A 17,642-nucleotide genomic window follows, 5' to 3' on the forward strand; every position below is an offset into this window, starting at 1 on the left:
CAGCCCATCTAACCGCATTTCCCTCTTTGTACCTCATCTCTGCCTCCACCTCTATGCCTGAGTTTCTGGATGTCTACCTCTGCACCCCCATTTTGAACTCCATCTCACTAGCACTTTCCCTACATCTAGACCCACATATCTTTATACCCTTAAATCCGCTTTTTACATAATTTTTTGTCGCAGGGTCTTTTGACCCAAAGTAGCCTCTGAGTTACTACTCCCTGTGTAGTCCAGACTGGCATGAAACTCATGGAGACCATCATACCCCCACCTCCTGTGTCTTGGGGTTACAAACGTGTGCGCCTCACCTCGCCTGGTCATCCCATCTTAGAAGCCCCAAACCCCAGTCCCCATTCCTAAGCCCCGCCCCATGCCCCCATCTGTGGACCACCATTGGGCGTGGCCGGGCCTCCGCAGCATCAGGGCGCGGCCGCCTGGTGCCGCCCCGCTCCGCCCCGCCCCTCCCGCTGCTGAGTCAGCGCTCTGCGGCCCCCGCCCGCGGGAGGACGCCCGGGAGGCCCGGGAGCCCCGGGAGCCCCGAGGAGGCGGGCGAAGGGCGGCACTGGGCCCGCCCGCAGCTCTGGGTCGTGTGTGCTCAGGAAAAGCGGCGACTGCAGGAGGAGATCGGCGCTGCGCGTCGGGAGCTGGAGGAAGAGAAACTTCGCGTGGAGCGGCTCAAGGTTGGGGACTCCCGTCCAGCCCCTGCAGTGAAGTGGGGATGTCTTTGTGAGGCCGACTGAGAGACAATAGGAACCTCTGTCCAATTTGGGGAGGGGGAGATGGAGAGGAGGCGAGCGAAAGGTAGCCATGGAGACAGCTGCCCCACTCTGGAAGAGTATGGGGAAGGTGAAGGGCTTCTCCCAGTTTGGATGTGATGAAAGGAGCCTTAGGTCAACGCTGGGGTGGAGAGGGGCGCATTGGGAGGTCTTTCTGAGCTTGGCTGGGCCAGTCGACTGGGCAGGCTGGAAAAATAATGGTTTTGTGTCTCTGTTTGGGAAGGCTACTTGCTGGCAAGGTGTTGGGGGACAAGATATGGGCATGTCTTCCAGCCTGATGGATGTGCCCTCTGGGAGTTGCAAGCAATGGGTGGGGAGGTAGGCTTCCAGTGGCCAGCCCCGGACTCCCTTCCCATGTCCAGAGGAAATCTCTCCGAGAACGTTGGCTCATGGATGGGGCGGCTGAAGGACCAGAGCGGCCGGAGGACCTGGCCTCCAAGGACCCGCAGTCGCCTGAGGGACAGGCCCAGGCTCGAATTCGTAATCTGGAAGACAGCTTGTTTTCGTGAGTCGGGAATCCCTGCTTTTGAGCCCTGCCCCAGCCTTTGACTACCCTCAGAAATGAAGCAGTTTTAGTCCTGCCCGGTTTCCAGCGGCTTCCTCTCTCCCTCAGACTCCAGTCCCAACTGCAGCTGTTGCAGAGTGCGTCCACAGGTGCCCAACACAGACCTGCTGGCAGGCCCGTGTGGCGCAGAGAGGTGAGAGGGGCTGGAAAGGGTGGGGAGGAGGGGGTGTGGCCAGCAGCGGTGGAACGGGACTCAGCAGAGGAGGCTCTCTCCAAGAGTGCAGTCAAACCCACTCACCGGTACTTTACTCTGTGTCCCTGTGGAAGTTGATTTTCTTGTCTAGACCTTAGTTGCTCTATTCCTAAAATGGAAATACCAACTCAGAAGCGCTTTTGGGAGGGGCCGGCTAGATTATAATTTAAAACTACTACCCCAGTGTGACCTTGAACTCGCGATCTTCCCGCTCAGCTTTCCCAGGCTTCTCTCACCCATGCCTTGCTCACAAAGGGAGTTTGTGTGCATGCAGGTGTGTTCAGCTGCCCCAGTTTCTTCACCTCTCTCTGTCGTCCCTTGCGGGTCACACTGCCTCTTTCCTTTCCCCAACCTTTCTGTTTCCTTAGCCTGGAACAACTGTCTCCAGCTCAGCACTCTGGACAGAGCACACACACCCCCTCCAGAAGCCGTGCCCAGGCTTGTCTCTGCAGCAAACACTGACACCCCCAGATCGCTCCCGGCTTCTTTTTCCATCATTGCTCCTTTCTCTCCCCCCACTCCCAATGTGGTTATTTGTTGTTATGCTGATTTTCCTCTTCCCATCAGAACTTAAAGTCTGATTGTGTCAGGTCCTCTCAGGTTGGGAACACAGCTCAGCTGTGCTGCACTGGCGGCCTTGAGTGCCCCAGGTGCTGGGCTCCATCCCTCCCCCAGGAATCCTTTGTCTATGGCAACCTCAGAAGCTGGTCAGTGAAGTATTAACATGGTATTAGTGAAGCAGGCGGCGCACAAACCAGGGCTGATTTGATTGTGTCTCTATTCTTGCAGGGTCCCCGACCTCTCTCTCAGCCCACCATGGAGGCAGGTCCTGTAGGTAAGTATTGGAATCCCGAGGTCTAGGGAACAGCCACCACCAGATCACTTGACCCAAAGGAATCTGGGATGAGGGTCCTTTTCATCCTCCTATCATCCTGACCTCCCTACCCTTTCCTCCCTTCATTCCCCCAGGCCTCAGTGATGTGGACAAGAGAACTTCCCTGCCAGCTGGTCCAGTGGGCATGTCCCCCGAGCCCCCCACTGATCCCAGGGAGGAGCTCAGTGAGGTTCTGCCAGCCTTGAGGCCATCCCCTGAGGCCATAGGGACCTCTTCAGAAGCCAATGGCCCCTGCCCTGGGCATAGGCCCCTTCCAGAGCAGCCCAGCCCAGGGGCAGCGAGTATCACTCAAGCCAAAGGAGATGGTGTGGTGGAGGTGGTTTGGGCTGGGCTTCGGGCCACTGAGAACAGTGCCACAGCCCCCACGGGCGAGGAGCTGGAGGCCAAGGTGGAAGAAGTAGTGCTGGAGGCCATTGAGTCCAGGCAGGGCACTAGCAGCCCTGAGCTCCCCGCTTGGGTGAAGGAGGGGAGGGGTGTGGTGGAGGTGGTCTGGGAGGGGCTGGGAGGCAGTGATTCCGACATCACAGGGGAGACAGACAGGGATGCAGAGGCCACACAAGCCAGTCCCCCGAGGCTCCAGGAGCAATGTGAGGCTGAAGCTTCCAGAAAAGAGGAAGGTGCTTCCAGGGATAGTCCTGAAGGTGTTGGGCAGGGGGGCCCTGGAGGAGAGGAGGGGTCCTTCATTTGGGTGGAGAGAGTAGCCCTCAGCGAAGACTGGGAGGAGCTCTTGATGGAGGGCTTGGAAGCGCCTCCAGGGGTAGGCTGTGAGGGAGGACCTGAGGCTTTGATGGAAGCACAGTTGGGAGGCAGTGGAGAATCCTGGGAGGTGAAGAAATCAGAGGGCTCGGAAGAGAGGGGAATGGCAGAAAAGCTCAAGGTAGAGAGAGGTGGAGCAGCCGAGGTGCCAGAGCCAGTCCAGGAAAGAGAGGGAAGCCAGGCAGAAAAGGGGGAGGAAAAGGATGGTGAAAGCCCCCCTGCGGCAGAGGTAACAACAGATGAGGAAAAGCAGGCGGTGAGAGAGAAGGAAGATAGAGAGCCACTGGAAGCAGAAAAAGGAGGCAAGGAAGAGCCAGCCACCACTGAGACGCCATTGGTGGCAGAGAGAAAACCAGAGGGCCCCCTGGACCCAGAGAGAAGAGGAAGTGAGCTTCCATCAGACCAGGAGAAAGACGGTGAGAGCTCATTGGACAGAGAGTCAAAAACAAACGAGAAACTTTTGGAAGGAGAACCAGGAGGTGAGGGCTCATTGGATGAAGAAACTAGAGGAAGTAAGGAGCTATTGGATGCGGAGCCAGGCGGTGAGGGCTCATTGGATGAAGAAACTAGAGGAAGTAAGGAACTATTGGATGCGGAGCCAGTCGGTGAGGGCTCATTGGATGAAGAAACTAGAGGAAGTAAGGAGCTATTGGATGAGGAGCCAGGCGGTGAGGGCTCATTGGGTGAAGAAACTAGAGGAAGTAAGACGTTATTGGATAGAGACCCAGGAGGCAGTGAGCTGTCATCAGAAGCAGAGAAGACCCCAGGCACCAAGGAGGAGTTGAGCCCAGAAGAGCAAGACAAACCCAGTGAAGGAGCAGAGTTTCTGGTGGAGGATGCCAGCCAGTCAGGGACCCCTCTTTCGGTTCATGAGAAGCCCACATTAGAGGAACAAGGACTGCAAGGCCTGGAGAAGCAAGAAGGAACCGTGGAAGAGACAGCCAGGGAGCCTCAGCCCTGTGCTGAGAGTGAGGGTCCCCCCGGGGATGCCACCCCACTCTTGGCAGAGACCCCAGCAGCGGAGCAGCCCGTGGAAAGCCAGCCACTGCTCCATCAGGAGGTGTCCAGCACCAACCCAGGTGACCACCCTGCACCTACCTATGCACCTGCCCGGCAGCTTGAGCTAGCTGAGGCCAAAGAGGCTAGTGGCCCTAAGCAAAAGACGTGCCAGTGTTGTGTGGTCATGTGAGCCTACGCCTGCCGCCCAGCACCCTACTCCTCTCACAGCTACCTCGCTGCCTGGCATCCAGCAGAAGGTCCCAGGCACAGACAGGGTACCATAGGACTGGTGGTGGTACCCAGGAGCCAGCAGGCCCCTGTGTTTACCTACACCTGGGCTTTTAGACTCTCCCTGCCCACTGCCTGTGGCCCTGACTCCCTTCTGCAATGAAGCCTTTATACTTGAAAATTAAATGTTAAGGCACTCTGGCAGCCTGACTGTGTGTCTTCTTTTTGTTTTGTTTTGTCTGGCCTTTTTTGAGGCAGGATTTCTTTGTGTAGTCCTGGCTATCCTGAAACTCATTCTGTAGACCAGGCTGGCCTCGAATTCAAGAGATCCACCTGTCTCTGCCTCCCAAGAGCTGGGATTAGAGGCGTGCACCACCGTTGCCTGGCTTGTTTATATTTTCTGTGTGTGAGTGTTTGCCTGTGTATAACCGTGAATGTGAGTGCTCAGGGAGCCACAAGAGGGCACTGAGAGATTCCCTAGAACTGGAGTTACAAGTGACTCTGAGCCAACCTCTGGGTGTTGGGAACTGAACCTGGGTCCTCTGCAAGGCCAGGGAACCAAACTGGTCTGCAAGAAAACAAGGGCTCTTAACAACTCAGCCATCTCTCCAGACTCTGGAGTGTGTCTTTTGAGCTGGAATCACCTCCTTTTATACTGCCTGGGAGTAGGTCTTACTAGAATCAAAGGTTGTGGCTGGGTGAGATGACACACCTATATCCCAGCACTGGGCTGCTGCAGCAGGAGATCACGGCTGGAACAAGACTCCAACACAATAAAGAAGACAACAGCAAAAGGATCGGGTCAGTGAGAATATTAATTCTACAGGAACACAAAGGCGTCCAAGATGCAGGGGCTAGAAAACGAAGAATCGGTTAGGTCTGGTGGCACAACCTTCGATTTCCATACGCAGGAGGCAGAACCAGGTGAATCTGAGTTCCAGGCCAACCGAGGCTACGTAGTGAGAGCCTGTCTCGGAAAACTACAAATAAAAAGGTCTAATCCAGAACAGGGGCACAGCCCCCAACCTGAAGCAGAATGTGCTAGAACCTAGAGACAGGAGGCCCGAGGCCCAGCTCCTCTGGTGTGGGCAGGAAGTGTTTTTCATATCCGGAGTGTAGAGGGGCAGAGGCTGGAGGGGGCTCAGTAATAGGTTCCAGCTCCATTTCCTCCACTTCCAGGATGGGTCCTTCCTTGGGTGGCTGGGGCAGGCTCACCTCCTGGGGAGATGGAGACTTGACATATGGCGGTCCTCCCCGACCCCACTTGCCCCGGCATCCTCCAGTTAGAGAGTGGTGGTCCCACAGTTGGCAACTTCTCACCTTTATGTAAGGCTGCCCAGAATTGCTGTTGGCAGGGTCAGGAACTCTCTCCCAGATCCACTGAGGAAGCAACTTGTATCGCTGGTGGAGGCACCTGGCCAGTAGGGACCCGGTGGCAAACATGTTGCTAGAATCCATTACTTCCTGAACCCTGAGGCCACCCACCCTAGGTTTAGCTGCTGAACCCCCAACAGAGAAGAGACCCCATATCTAAAAGCCTTACCTGGTGGCGGCTAGGCTCAGGCCACAACCCGCCAGGAGCAAGCCCCATAGGGACAGGACACAAGGCAGAATCTTCCATCTGACCTCATTGTCTGTGGGTGGGGAGGATACGGAGGACTAGACAGCCATCTTGAATAAGGGCTTTGGGAGCAGCCATCATGACGAAGGGGGTGAGGGGTTTAGGGATATAGGGGTGTGCTGACAGGCAGAGGCAGGGTTGGGGGAACGCTGTTGCAGACATACATTGGATAATACAACAGCATTTAGAAGACGCAGAGTACCCTGGGGCAAACGGGGTGTGGTCCTCGGTTCCATCCTCGGTATTATCCTATACATAATCCTCTCCATCAGAAGCTATCCACCAGTGAAGCCCGTGTCATGACTTCAAGACACCCCTAGCCGGAAGTGGACAGGTAGCCCCATCGTACCTGGTAGGTGAAGCCGAAGGCTAGGACCCGGTGGGCCCTGTCCTGCAATGGTGGACACCGTCACCCACAGCTTGAAGGAACCCCAGTGAAGGCTACGCAGAGTGACGGTCTGGGTATTACAGCTCACTGAAGGACACAACCAAAGAAGTTGGGGGAGCAGTGAAGTCATTTGCACACACCACGCTGTCTACACCTTCCGCATGGCTGTCTCAGTGTTCTTTGTTTATTTATGTGGCATTCTATTATTCTCTGAGGGGCTTGCCCCTATGCATGTCATGGCACACATGAGGTCAGAGGTCGTTTCTCACCACCTATTCCACCATAGGTGTCTTGGGTTTCATGGTAGGGGCCATCTCACAGCCCCTGATCTGGAATTCTGTGCACTATCACTTCCTTAACCAATCTCTGACCCCTCATTTTGTGAACATCTCTGAGCGCCATGTGACGGTTGGATGCTCTCTCCACTGTCTACATGAATCTTCCATTGGGAAGTCAGCTGCCTGAGCGCTGCCTCCAATGCACAAGGCCCAGAGTTTGATCCCCAGCCCTGAGGAGGGAGGAAATGGTCCAGAGCACAGTAGTGTGTGCCTGTCATTCCAGTTACTCAGAATGTCATTTCCAGGTCAGGTTGAGATCAAGGGAGACCCTGTCTCAATAAACAAAATCATTCAAGTTTCACAAACCCACTGTAACCATGTGTGCACAGTATTCAGGAAAGCTTCCCGAATGGGAGCAAGAAGAGATCATGATGTCCCTGGGGTGTCCCCACGAGGACTTAGTCTCTGTGTGATGGCACAGGTTTGGAGGCCATGTGGGAGCTGGTTCATTCCTCCCACCATGCGGCTGAACTCAAGTCGTCAGACCCAATGGCGGGAGTATTAATTTGGTGAGCCATTTCACAGGCCCGTGAGTCAAACTTTGTAACAAGTTCGGATAACTTTTATAGTTAGGAAGAAAAGAATAACAATTTTGTTTCTTCAGTGATGGGGGTAAAACCCAAGGCCTTGCACATGCTGGACACTTGCTCTTCTGCTGAACCCGACCCCAGCCCCTCACTGGGGAATTCCAGACAGGAACTCTATGCTGAGGCACCAGCCAACCCCATAACAATCTTTTAGATTTTTCTTAGGTGTATGGGTGTTTTGCCTGAATGTCTATCTGTGCTCCGCATGCATGTGGTGCCAGTGGAGACCAGAAGAGGGCGTCAGATACACCGACACCCGAGGACAGAGGCTGTTTGCTACTATTTAGATGCTGGTAACCGAACCCAGGATCTCTGCAAGAGCAGTCAGTGCTCTTAACTGTTGAATTTTGCTCCAGACCCAGGAATGTGTTATTATAGAAAAACATTAGCCAATCTCAAGGGAAACAGAAGAAAATAAAAGTCACAAGCAATTCTACAAGCCCTGTTAACATTGAGAGAAATTTCTTGGCATATTTGAGCCTTGGCTTTGCTCAATGTTGGGCCTTTTATCAAAAACAAAGCTATCTCAGAATCTGCGGTCCTTTTTATACTTTTCACTTAATGAAATATGACAGGTACCATCACTGTCAGTGAGGACAGATTGTAGCCTTTGTCTTTAATGTCTCAGTAAGTCCATTTCAGAGGTAGACAAGACATTTGCTGTTCTCTGGGAACTTAGTGACATAGAATTCCCAGGAACTGGGAAAGTAGGGACAGCGTGGATGACAAGTGGATCTTTGGGGGATACAGGAAGGGACCGGAGACAGGAAGCTCACCATTCGTGCAGACGGTGGGGATGGCTTCACCCTGTATGCACAAGGTATAGTGAGTAGCCCGGCCTCGGAGTTTGGATCTTGGTACCTCTTCCCACGCTACAGCAGGTGTCCCTGGGGGGTCATCTTGGAGTCGCCAAACTGCTGGTCCAGCAAGGGGCACTGTGAAAAAACTGGGCGTATCAGTATCTCCGCAGTTCCACGAACGAGGCCCCTCCCTCATCCTCCAGCGCCACTTCTTACCTAAATCCTTGGTGAATCCCCAAACTGAGGGGGCAGCAGCTAACCCCCCAGGGAATACTGCTGTCACTGTAACTCGATAGGGGACCCCTCCTTCAAAATCCCCTGGGGGGAACAGGAAGAAGAGAACATTTACAGCTGGTTCTCTCTCCCCAGCGCAGAGCCAGAGCCGTGGGAGCTGTCATCTGGGCCCCTAGGGGAGGCTGTTCCACAAAGTGCCAATGAGACCTGAGACTGGAGGGGAAGAGAAGCAAGATATAAACAGCCCAGGACGGGACCAATCCCAGTGGTATGCAGTGACTTGCACCTGTGGCGCCCTGAGGCTGAGCTACACAGAGAGACTATGCCTCCAGGAACTGAGAAGCAGGGCTGTGGCTATGACTCAGTGGGCAGAGTGCCTGCCTGGCTTGCACAAAACCCTAGTTAAATCCTCAATACAAGCAGTACGACTCTTGGTCATTGAGCCATCTCTCCAGACTCTCATTTTACTTTATTGTTTGTTTGTTTATTCAAGACAGGGTTTCTCTCTAGCTTTGGAGCCTATCCTGGAACTTGCTCTGTAGACCAGGCTGGCCACAAACTCACAGATATCCGCCTGCTTCTGCCTTCTGAGTGCTAGGATTAAAGGCACTGGTATAGGGACACGTGCTTGGAATTCCATCACTTGAAGGGTGGATACAGGAGGGTCAGAAGTTCAAGATCATCTTTGGTTAGTGAATGCAAGGCTAGCCTGGGATACATCAGACTACGTGGGGAGAAAAAAAAGAATAGACTAAAAACTAAAATAAAGCTGAGCGGTGGTGGCACACACTTTTAATCCCAGCACTCGGGGAGGCAGAGGCAGGCGGATCTCTGTGAGTTCAAGGTCATTCTGGTCTACAAAGCAAGTTCTAGGACAGCCAGAGCTGCTACACAGAAAAACCCTGTTTTGAAAAAAAAAAAACTAAGATAATATCTGGGTGTAATGATAACACATCTTTAATCCAGGCCAGTCTGGTCTACACAGGAAGTTCCAGCCAGCCAGGACTGCCCAGTGAGACACCATTTCAAAAACGACAAAAGGATTAAGGGCCTGGAAAAATGGCTCTGTGGTTAAGAGCACTGGCTGCTCTTCTAGAGGACCACAGGTTCGGGTCCCAGCACCCACATGGCAGCTCACAACCATCTGTAGCTCCAGGTCAGGGACCTACTACCTTCTTCTGGTCTCCATGGGTACTCTACATACTTAGAACATACATTCAGGCAAAACACCCATACACATAAATAATTTATGAAACAGGGGAGTAAGAAGGCAGGCATCATAGCGCACACCTTTAAAGTCAGCCCCGAGGTAGATTCTCTATGAGTTCAAGGCCAACCTGGTCTACAGAGTGAGTTCCAAGTCAGCCAGGGTTACACAGAGAAGCCCTGTCTCAAAAAACTCAAAACAGAAACAAAAAAAAAATAAGTAAATAAAATAAGTAAGTCCCCAGAGTAGGGAAGCAAGGCTCTGCATGTCTCAGTGTGGGGAAGTAGAGAGCACAGCTCAGCCCTCTTCACTACTGGTCCAGCATCCGTGCTCAGGTGTGCTGGCTCTGTCAGTGACCACAGTGTGATTTTGCCCCGAGGCCAGGAAATAAAAGTGCAGGCCACTGAGGCTGTGGACACAGACCTGCGTATGAGTGACACTCCACTCAGGGGAGTCACGCTCCTAAAGACCTGCCTCTAAACTGCTGTGCCAGTCAAGCAGGCCAAAGAAGGAATGTTCTAGAATCATTATCCAGTCCTCTTCTCTTTCTTCCTCCCCTTCTTCCCACCCCTCCCTCCTTCATTCCTCCTCCCTACTTCCCTCACTCTCCCTCACTTTCCCCCTTTCTCTCTCTCTCCTCACCCAGGCTGTCCTAAAATTAGTAAATAGTGATCCTCCTGCCTCAGCCTCCTGAGGTCAGGTGTAGACCACTATGGGCTAGGACTCCTCTCTTCATTCAGTGAACACGTACGCTTGAGAATCTAACCTATGTTTCTCTCCCAAAGCCTCGTTTTCTTCTTCATACCTGAGACACACATCCAAATACCAAGTCTCGGTCCAGAAGCCTTTGATGGCCTATGGAGTTTTAGCACCATAACGTTACAATTTGTACATTATCTGACTTCCTGTGCCAACAGGTGACCTCTCTCTGGCACAGACTCCCACCAGGGCACCATTGCCAGAAAGCAGCCCATAGAGTCAGCACCATGCTCTGGGTCCTCCAGAACCGGGAGCTAAACAAATCTCTTTCTAAGTGTCCAGCCCCAGGTATTTTGCTCTGGCAACAGCCCCTATACCGGTGTAGATGGGATCCCAGGTGTCCCAGGGCTTAACCTGGTAGCAGAGCGCTGAGGTTTGCAGTGGGGAGATGGATCCAGTTGAGCTTGTCCAGGCTGTCACCATCTCGAGCCCAGTCTACCACATACTCCCACGGTTCCCCGGTCCCCTGTTGCCAGGTCACCAGTAACCCTGAGCTCCCATCAATGCTGCTGACGACCACACCATGGGGGGCAGATTCTGGAGCTGGAAGCAGGGGGAGATATCTTGACTGTTCATTCAGGAAGGTTATCTTGTCCCCCAAGATATTGGGCAGAAGACATTTCATGTCATTTTACCCAAGCAGACCAAAGACAGATTGGTGAGAAGCGTCCTGTTGGCGGTGCTGACAGTGGACACCACAGCCCACTCCATCAGTGTGGGGATGGAGGACTTGCAGCAAGGGACCTCTTCTTGAGTCATAGTAACATCTCCAACCCCAAACACGACTCTGTAAGTTCCCTGCACGGAGGGTCCTGGGTTCTAAGGGAGGAAAAGTTGTAGTTAGCATCCCCCACTATGATGATGGCAAGGCACCTGCTAAGTCAGGCAGAGCGGCAGCTCATGAGTCTCAGAGTTTACAAAAGAGGCCTAGGGAGGGCAAGGAGACAGCCATGAAGGCATGGAGTTTAAGGAGGAGCCTGGTGTCACATCTGTAATCTCAGTACTCAGGAGGCAGAGGCAGGAGGAGGTGCCACAAGTTCGAGGCCAGCCTGGGCTAAATGTGACCCTGCAAGCAGAGTACCAATTTTACATAAAGATAGTTTGATCCTGCACCTAGGGCCCTGCCTCATTCTGCCCTTGCTAATCTTGGTTTAGATAGCAATCAAACAAGAATTTAAAAGCAAACAAACAAAACAACAATAATAACACCCTGGTCTTGGCACTTGAGTTTGCTGACTTGATGTTTTTGAAATACAGCTGTATATACACAGGGTTGGGGAGGTGGCTCAGTTGGCAAAGTGCTTGCTGTGCAACCATAAGGACCCAAGTTCAATCCCCAGAATAGATGTTTAGAAAGCCGGACATGGGCCAGGCAGTGGTGGTGCATACCTTTAATCCCTGCTTGGCAAGTTACAGGAACAATGAAAAACCATGTCTCAAAAACTGAGCAAAGATGAGAGTCCTCTGGCCTCTTCATATACACACTTAAACACGCGCAAGCATACACAAATTAATATTATATTTTTTAAGAGATTATGTGTGTTTATGTATGTGCACATGACTTCAGTACCCAAGGAGTCAGAGGATTCCCTGGAGTTATGAGCAGTTGAAAGCTGCCTGATGTGGATGCTTAGAACCAAGCTCACATTCTCAGCAAGAGCAGTAAGCTCTCCTAGCTGCCCCAGAAACATTTATCTTAAATATCAAATTCTTTTTATTTTATGTGAGTGTGTGTGTGTGTGCGCACGCGTGCACATTGCCATGGCACACGTGTGGAGGCAGAGGATAGCTTCTCAGGAGTTGGCTTTCTCTTTTTATCTTTAGGGGCTTCTCTCTCACCGTCAAGAGCTAGGGAGCTCTTCTGTCTCCGTTCCTCTCACTGGAGACATGCTGGGACACACGCCACAGCACCAGCTTACTGTGGTTTTGCTTGTTTGTAGCTTCAAGATTTATTAACCAAGCATGGTGGCACACACCTTTAACCCCAGCTGGGGTTAGGCAGAGGCAGGCGGATCTCTGAGTTCAAGGCCAGCCTGGTCTACTGAGCGATTTCAAGGACAGTTAGGGCTGCGCGGAAAACAAACGGGTTTGTTTATTTTGTGTGTGTGTGTGTGTGTGTGTAGGAGTGTTCTACTTGCACGTGCAGAACTGCACTCTCAGAGACTAGTAGAAAGCATTGGAGGGCTGGAGAGATGGCTCAGGGGTTAAGAGCATTGCCTGCTCTTCCAAAGGTCCTGAGTTCAATTCCCAGCAACCACATGGTGGCTCACAACCATCTGTAAAGAGGTCTGGCGCCCTCTTCTGGCCTTGAGGCATACAGACAGAATATTGTGTGCATAATAAATAAATAAATAAATAAATAAATAAATAAATAAATAAATAAATAAGAAAGCATTGGATCCCCTGGAATTGAAGCTACTACAGACAGTTGTGAGCTGAGATGTGATGTGGGTTCTGGAAATTGAAGCTGGGTGCTCTTCGAGAGCAGCCTGTGCTGACCATCCCTCCAGCTCCATCCCGCTCTTTACATGGTTCCTAGGATTGAACGCTGTCTTTCAGATTGCCTAGCACTTCACCCCTTGTTTTCTCTCTTTTCTTTGAAACGGGACCTCACAGACAGAAGGCCGGCCTCCAATTCAATATACAGGCAAAGACGACCTTGCTCCCCCTGCTCCCACCTCCCATTGCTGGGATTACAGCTGCACCTTCGCATCTGGCTCACACAGAGCTGCAGACAGAGCCCATGACCTCAGTCAGACATTCTAGGGAAGCTGCATTCTGGCCTGCATCCCAGTAGGACCTAAGAACTTTGAAATATTTATTAAGGGCTCCTGCCCTGCTGCACACCTCCGGCTCCCTCCCTTAGGGCTTTGTTACTTCCTCCCAGTGGAAACTTACGAGGATGGAAAAGTGTAAGTGATTCCAGTTTAAGTGAATTTCAGAAAACTCTAGGAAGGACCAATATCAAGCACCTTTAAAACCACCAATTAGGAGACAGAGACAGGTGGATCTCTGTGAGTTCGAGGGTATAAATGTACGCAGACATGCATCCACACACACATACACACATATGTATTTACAGGAATGCATACACTTATGCACATGCATGTGCACATGCCCAAACATATATGCATTCAAATTCATGCACCCTCACATACTGCATGTATACATGCATAAATACACGTGGAACTAAATGGATGGCATTTAATTGTGTGGCTCAAGGGTCATATATGTTTTATTCCTTTCAGAGTTCATCCATGCCCAGCAGACATTAGAAGTTCAATAGTAAATTTGTTCATTGCTGAGCATGAAGCCTGGGACCACATACATTCTCGCTTAGTATTCTGTCACTGAGGCCCCCCCCCACTTCTATTTATTTTATTTCACTTCATGTGCATTGGTGTTTTGCCTCCATGTTTGTCTGTGTGAGGGAGTAAGATCTTCTGGAACTGTGGTTACAGAGAATGGCAAGCTGCCATGTGGGTGCTGGGAATTGAACCTGGGTCCTTGAGAAGAGCAGCCAGTGCTCTTAACTGCTGAGCCATCTCTCTAGCCCCGAGCTCCCCTATCAAATCTTTTTGTCTTTCAGACTAAGATGTCCTGATCTTGCACTGACTCTGGCTGGTCTTGAACATGCAATCTTCCTGCCTCGGCCTTTTGAGTACTGAGATCACAAGCGTGAGCCACCTTGAATCAGGAGGTCTATGACACCTTCTTCTACCACCTGTGTGATGGCAGCACGGGATTTGCAGCGCAAGTGTTACATCTTGCCAAGCTGCACTGAATTCATGTCCTGAGTCTAGACTTTCATTTCTGCTGCCTTCTGCTTGGGATACTGGATTCCGCCCAACACCTCAGATCTCTGTCAAGTTGCTGGTGTTGGTGGACCAGCACTGCAAGAGACCGCTGCAATTCAGGAAATAACCTCCAGGGGGCAGCAGAGGAAGGCACTGCTGCTCGGGCGTTCCCAGACCCCTGCAGAGAACTACCTTGGGACTGGGCGCTTACCTTCCAGAGAAGCAGGGCTGTCCGGTTGCCAGCTGTCTCACAGATGGCGCCCGAAAACCACACATCTTTAAAAGCTGATGAGGACAGGAAAAGGCAGGTACAGTTAGATGGACAAGGCTGCCTGACCTGTGGTGGACCGAGGCCCAGGAGTGCAACACTAAAGGAGGCATCCTTACCCAAGAACGGCGTCTGAAAGGACAGGTCCGGGCTCCACTCGCCCCAGGGACCTCCGTTCTCCACTCGGCAGCGGCCGGACACCTGGTAGCTGGTGCCAGGTTCCAGGTTCTGCATCTCAACAGGAGGCAGCAGGTCTGTCTTCAGTTGTGGCTCCAGCTGGGAAAAGGATGGCGAAGTGATGGGGTAGCCCTCTGTGCTGAGGCGAATTCTTTTCCCGAAGCTGTGGCCCTGGGTCTGGCACAGACTAGGTAAGCCCTCTAGTACTGAATATTTACAGCAGGCCCTCGGAGTGTGCGTGCCTGCATGTGTGTGTGTGTGTGTGCGCGCGCGCGCGCGCGCGAATGAGCGCGTATACAGGTGTTGGTGTCAAGTGCCTTCCTTTACCCACTAAGTCATCTCGCTAGTCTCCATTTTTGAGACGAAGTCTCTTGCTGGCTCATTCGTTGGACTGGCTGGTCGGTAAGTTCTGAGATCCACCCGTGTCTGCCTCTGCTGCGGTTACATGGTGCTACCATGCTTGTCTTTCCTCTATGGGTGCTGGGATCTCAGGACCTCATGTTTGTGTGTCAAACACTTTGATTACTGAGTGATCTTCCCGGCTGTAGTATGGTTTGTTTGGTTTTTTTGTTTGTTTGTTTGTTTTGAGACAAAATTCTAAAAACCTGCTTTGATTTTAAATATCTTTATTTTATGTATGGATGCTTTGATGTATTCCCACATGATAGAAGAGGACATCAGTTTGGGTGCTGGGAATTGAACTTGGGTCCTCTGGAAAAGCAGCCAGTGCTCTTAATCGCTGAGCAATCTCTCCAGCCCAAGACAAAATTTTTTTAACTGATCAAGATACTCATACAGGCCAGGTGTGTGCAAATCTTTAATCCCAACATGGGGGGCATAGGCAGGTGGATCTCTGTGAGTTTCAGGCTAGCCAGGACCACACAGTGAAATCTTGTCTCACTGCCCCCTCCCCCCATACCCAGTGTCTAGAGGTGGCAATGAAATCCTGCTGTTCAGGATTGGGAGGCTGAGGCTGGAGGATCACGTCTCTGAGACCAGCTAGCTGGCTGCATGGCTAAGTAGACAGAAAACAGAAACAAGTGGACAAAGTTGCTTATGAGGCCTTCTATGTGAGATTTGGGGGTAACTCCATGACAGGTGTCGAATCCTATCTATCAGGGATAGGGTGGGAAAGAAGCCCCCCCCCACTCACCTGAGTCCACTCTGTCTCCTGGCATCTTTTGTATTGGAATTGACAGAGGAGAACCTTAAGAGGTGGCCACAGAGGTGGTTTCCACAGCACAGCAGCCTCCAAGGGTTCGTCCTCAGAGAAGTCCACATCAGAGAGGAGCTGGGGGGGGCCTGGCTTCACTGTGAATAGGAGGGCACCATGAGTTAGGGCCTCCAACTACACCCGCCCCCCGCACTGTGCCTCACCCTCCCACTGCGTTACTTTGGGTTTCCAGGTCCACGGAGACAGAGGACCAGAGAGGTTGGCCCTCTTGTGTCCCCGAGATGTGGAGTTCGTCAGCCACGGTGAACTGTTCCCGGGGAATGATCACCCAGTTCTGCCTGGAAGGCACCTTTACCTCCCAGGTTCTCTTGGGATCGCTGTGGGGAGAGATGGGGAAGAGACGCGGGCTGGCCCAGGCTAAGCGCCCTGGCACCTGCGCTGCTGGCATCTGAAGCACCGCTCTATGTCAAAGCGGTGCGACCTGAGGCAGGCAAGTGCTTTAACCTCTCTGTTACTCCTCCAAAATCCTGCAGTCCATGTGTGTGTTGAAAGAGCTCTGTAGTGGGCCAGGGGACGGTTCCCTGTCATCCCAGCACTCGGGAGATGGAAACAGGAGGATTGTTAGAGGCTAGCTTCACACAGTAAGAATGTCTCAGAAACGTCCTCCTCCATTCCTCCTCCCAAAGCCCTTATCACTGTCCCTTACTTAGTCCAACTAGAATGGAGTTTCTAGATCACATCTGCACCCTACCCACTCCCAGCACCCACTTTCATTGTGATTCCAAGCACTAGACTGATTTTTTTTTTGAGACAGGATTTCAAGAAGCCCAGGCTGGCCACTGGTTATGAAGCTGAGGCTGGCTTTGAACTCCTGATCTTCCTGCCTCATCTCCTAGTGCTGAGGTTGCAGGTGTGCGTAACCATGCTGGCTTAGACTGGTGTGTTCATAGAGTAAAGTAAACTGCTAGAAAAAGTCAAGCTATCTGCCTGATGTTGAACGGCGATATAAACCTGCTTCCTGGTACTAAGCATTTTTTCTTTGCCATGTGCCTAGCGCATTGATGGACAGAATCAATCATGGGAGGCACGTGCCATCATTACTGCATTGGGGGGGGGCACTAGTTACTGCGTGACTAGTCCAGAGTTATGCAGTAAGGAAATGAGTGGGACCTGGCTTGAGGGTCTTGAAAATGTGGAAGAAATTCCCAGTAGCAGGACTCGGGGGTCCTCTTAACCAAAGCCAGTTGCAATCCGAGTGGCCACTTCCCGTGCCTCAGTTTCCCCAGACCACTCCAGGTTACTCACTACTTCTGACTCTGGAGACGCAGCACAGGTGGAATCTCCAGGTCGCCCAGAGGTTCCCAGGAGCAGTTCAGGTTTCCAAAGGGTCCAACGCTGTAGCATTGCAGTGGGCCGGGGCTGCCTGTGGGGGCGCAGAGGGCCGAGAGGGCCACGATCAAGTTCCGAGGGCTCTAAACATGCCAGACTGTGGATGCCTTCATTCTCCGGTACTGCAAGAGTGCCGGACCCGAGTCCAGGGCCTGGCACGTGCTGGGACAGCGCAGAGGGAGTCCCGGGCCCCTCCCCAATCCTGCTACATTCTGTTGTCACCTAGTCCCCGCCGCCCTAAAACTGTGATCCCAAGTCGGCCACTCACGAAGCCTCTCACCCGGGGGCCGCGTCCCAAGCAGCAGCGGCAGCAGTGGCAGCAGCAGCAGCTCCAAATGTGTGAGGCAAGCAACCCGGGGCCCGCTCATAGTTCCCAGGGACAAGAGGCACCGCCAGGCCTGGGGCTTGCAGCCTAAGAAGGAAGACACCCCGCCCCTGGCGGGAAGTCCCCAAATCCGCCCACCCCCAGCAATGACACGCACGCGTGCAAA

General features: G+C 52.4%; 2 protein-coding genes across 3 annotated transcripts; one reads left to right on the forward strand and one right to left on the reverse strand.

The window, feature by feature from the left end:
• The first annotated feature begins 575 nt into the window (after positions 1–575).
• On the forward strand, positions 576–4,609 carry Palm3 (paralemmin 3). Its single transcript, XM_075977895.1, has 5 exons — positions 576–680; positions 1,139–1,281; positions 1,390–1,474; positions 2,324–2,369; positions 2,504–4,609. Exons 2-5 carry the CDS (start codon positions 1,166–1,168, stop codon positions 4,372–4,374), a joined length of 2,118 nt encoding a protein of 705 aa, XP_075834010.1. The 5' UTR covers positions 576–680; positions 1,139–1,165; the 3' UTR covers positions 4,375–4,609.
• A 600-nt stretch (positions 4,610–5,209) lies between these two features.
• Il27ra (interleukin 27 receptor subunit alpha) lies at positions 5,210–17,573 on the reverse strand. Of its 2 annotated transcripts, none has more exons than XM_075976649.1 (14): positions 17,432–17,573; positions 17,068–17,185; positions 15,982–16,139; positions 15,742–15,899; positions 14,531–14,687; positions 14,355–14,428; positions 10,982–11,165; positions 10,701–10,889; positions 8,363–8,464; positions 8,123–8,281; positions 6,383–6,508; positions 5,956–6,046; positions 5,733–5,826; positions 5,210–5,630 (listed from the first exon to the last, which is right to left on the reverse strand). In XM_075976649.1, the coding sequence occupies exons 1-14, from the start codon at positions 17,517–17,519 to the stop codon at positions 5,454–5,456; spliced, it is 1,875 nt and encodes a 624-aa protein (XP_075832764.1). In that variant the 5' UTR covers positions 17,520–17,573; the 3' UTR covers positions 5,210–5,453. The 2 variants fall into 2 exon arrangements, with proteins under 2 accessions (XP_075832764.1, XP_075832763.1); XM_075976648.1 differs by having other exon boundaries at positions 17,420–17,573.
• Between the last annotated feature and the right edge of the window lie 69 nt (positions 17,574–17,642).

Source organism: Microtus pennsylvanicus, chromosome 6 (assembly GCF_037038515.1).
Source record: "Microtus pennsylvanicus isolate mMicPen1 chromosome 6, mMicPen1.hap1, whole genome shotgun sequence".
In the NCBI taxonomy this organism is placed as follows: domain Eukaryota; kingdom Metazoa; phylum Chordata; class Mammalia; order Rodentia; family Cricetidae; genus Microtus; species Microtus pennsylvanicus.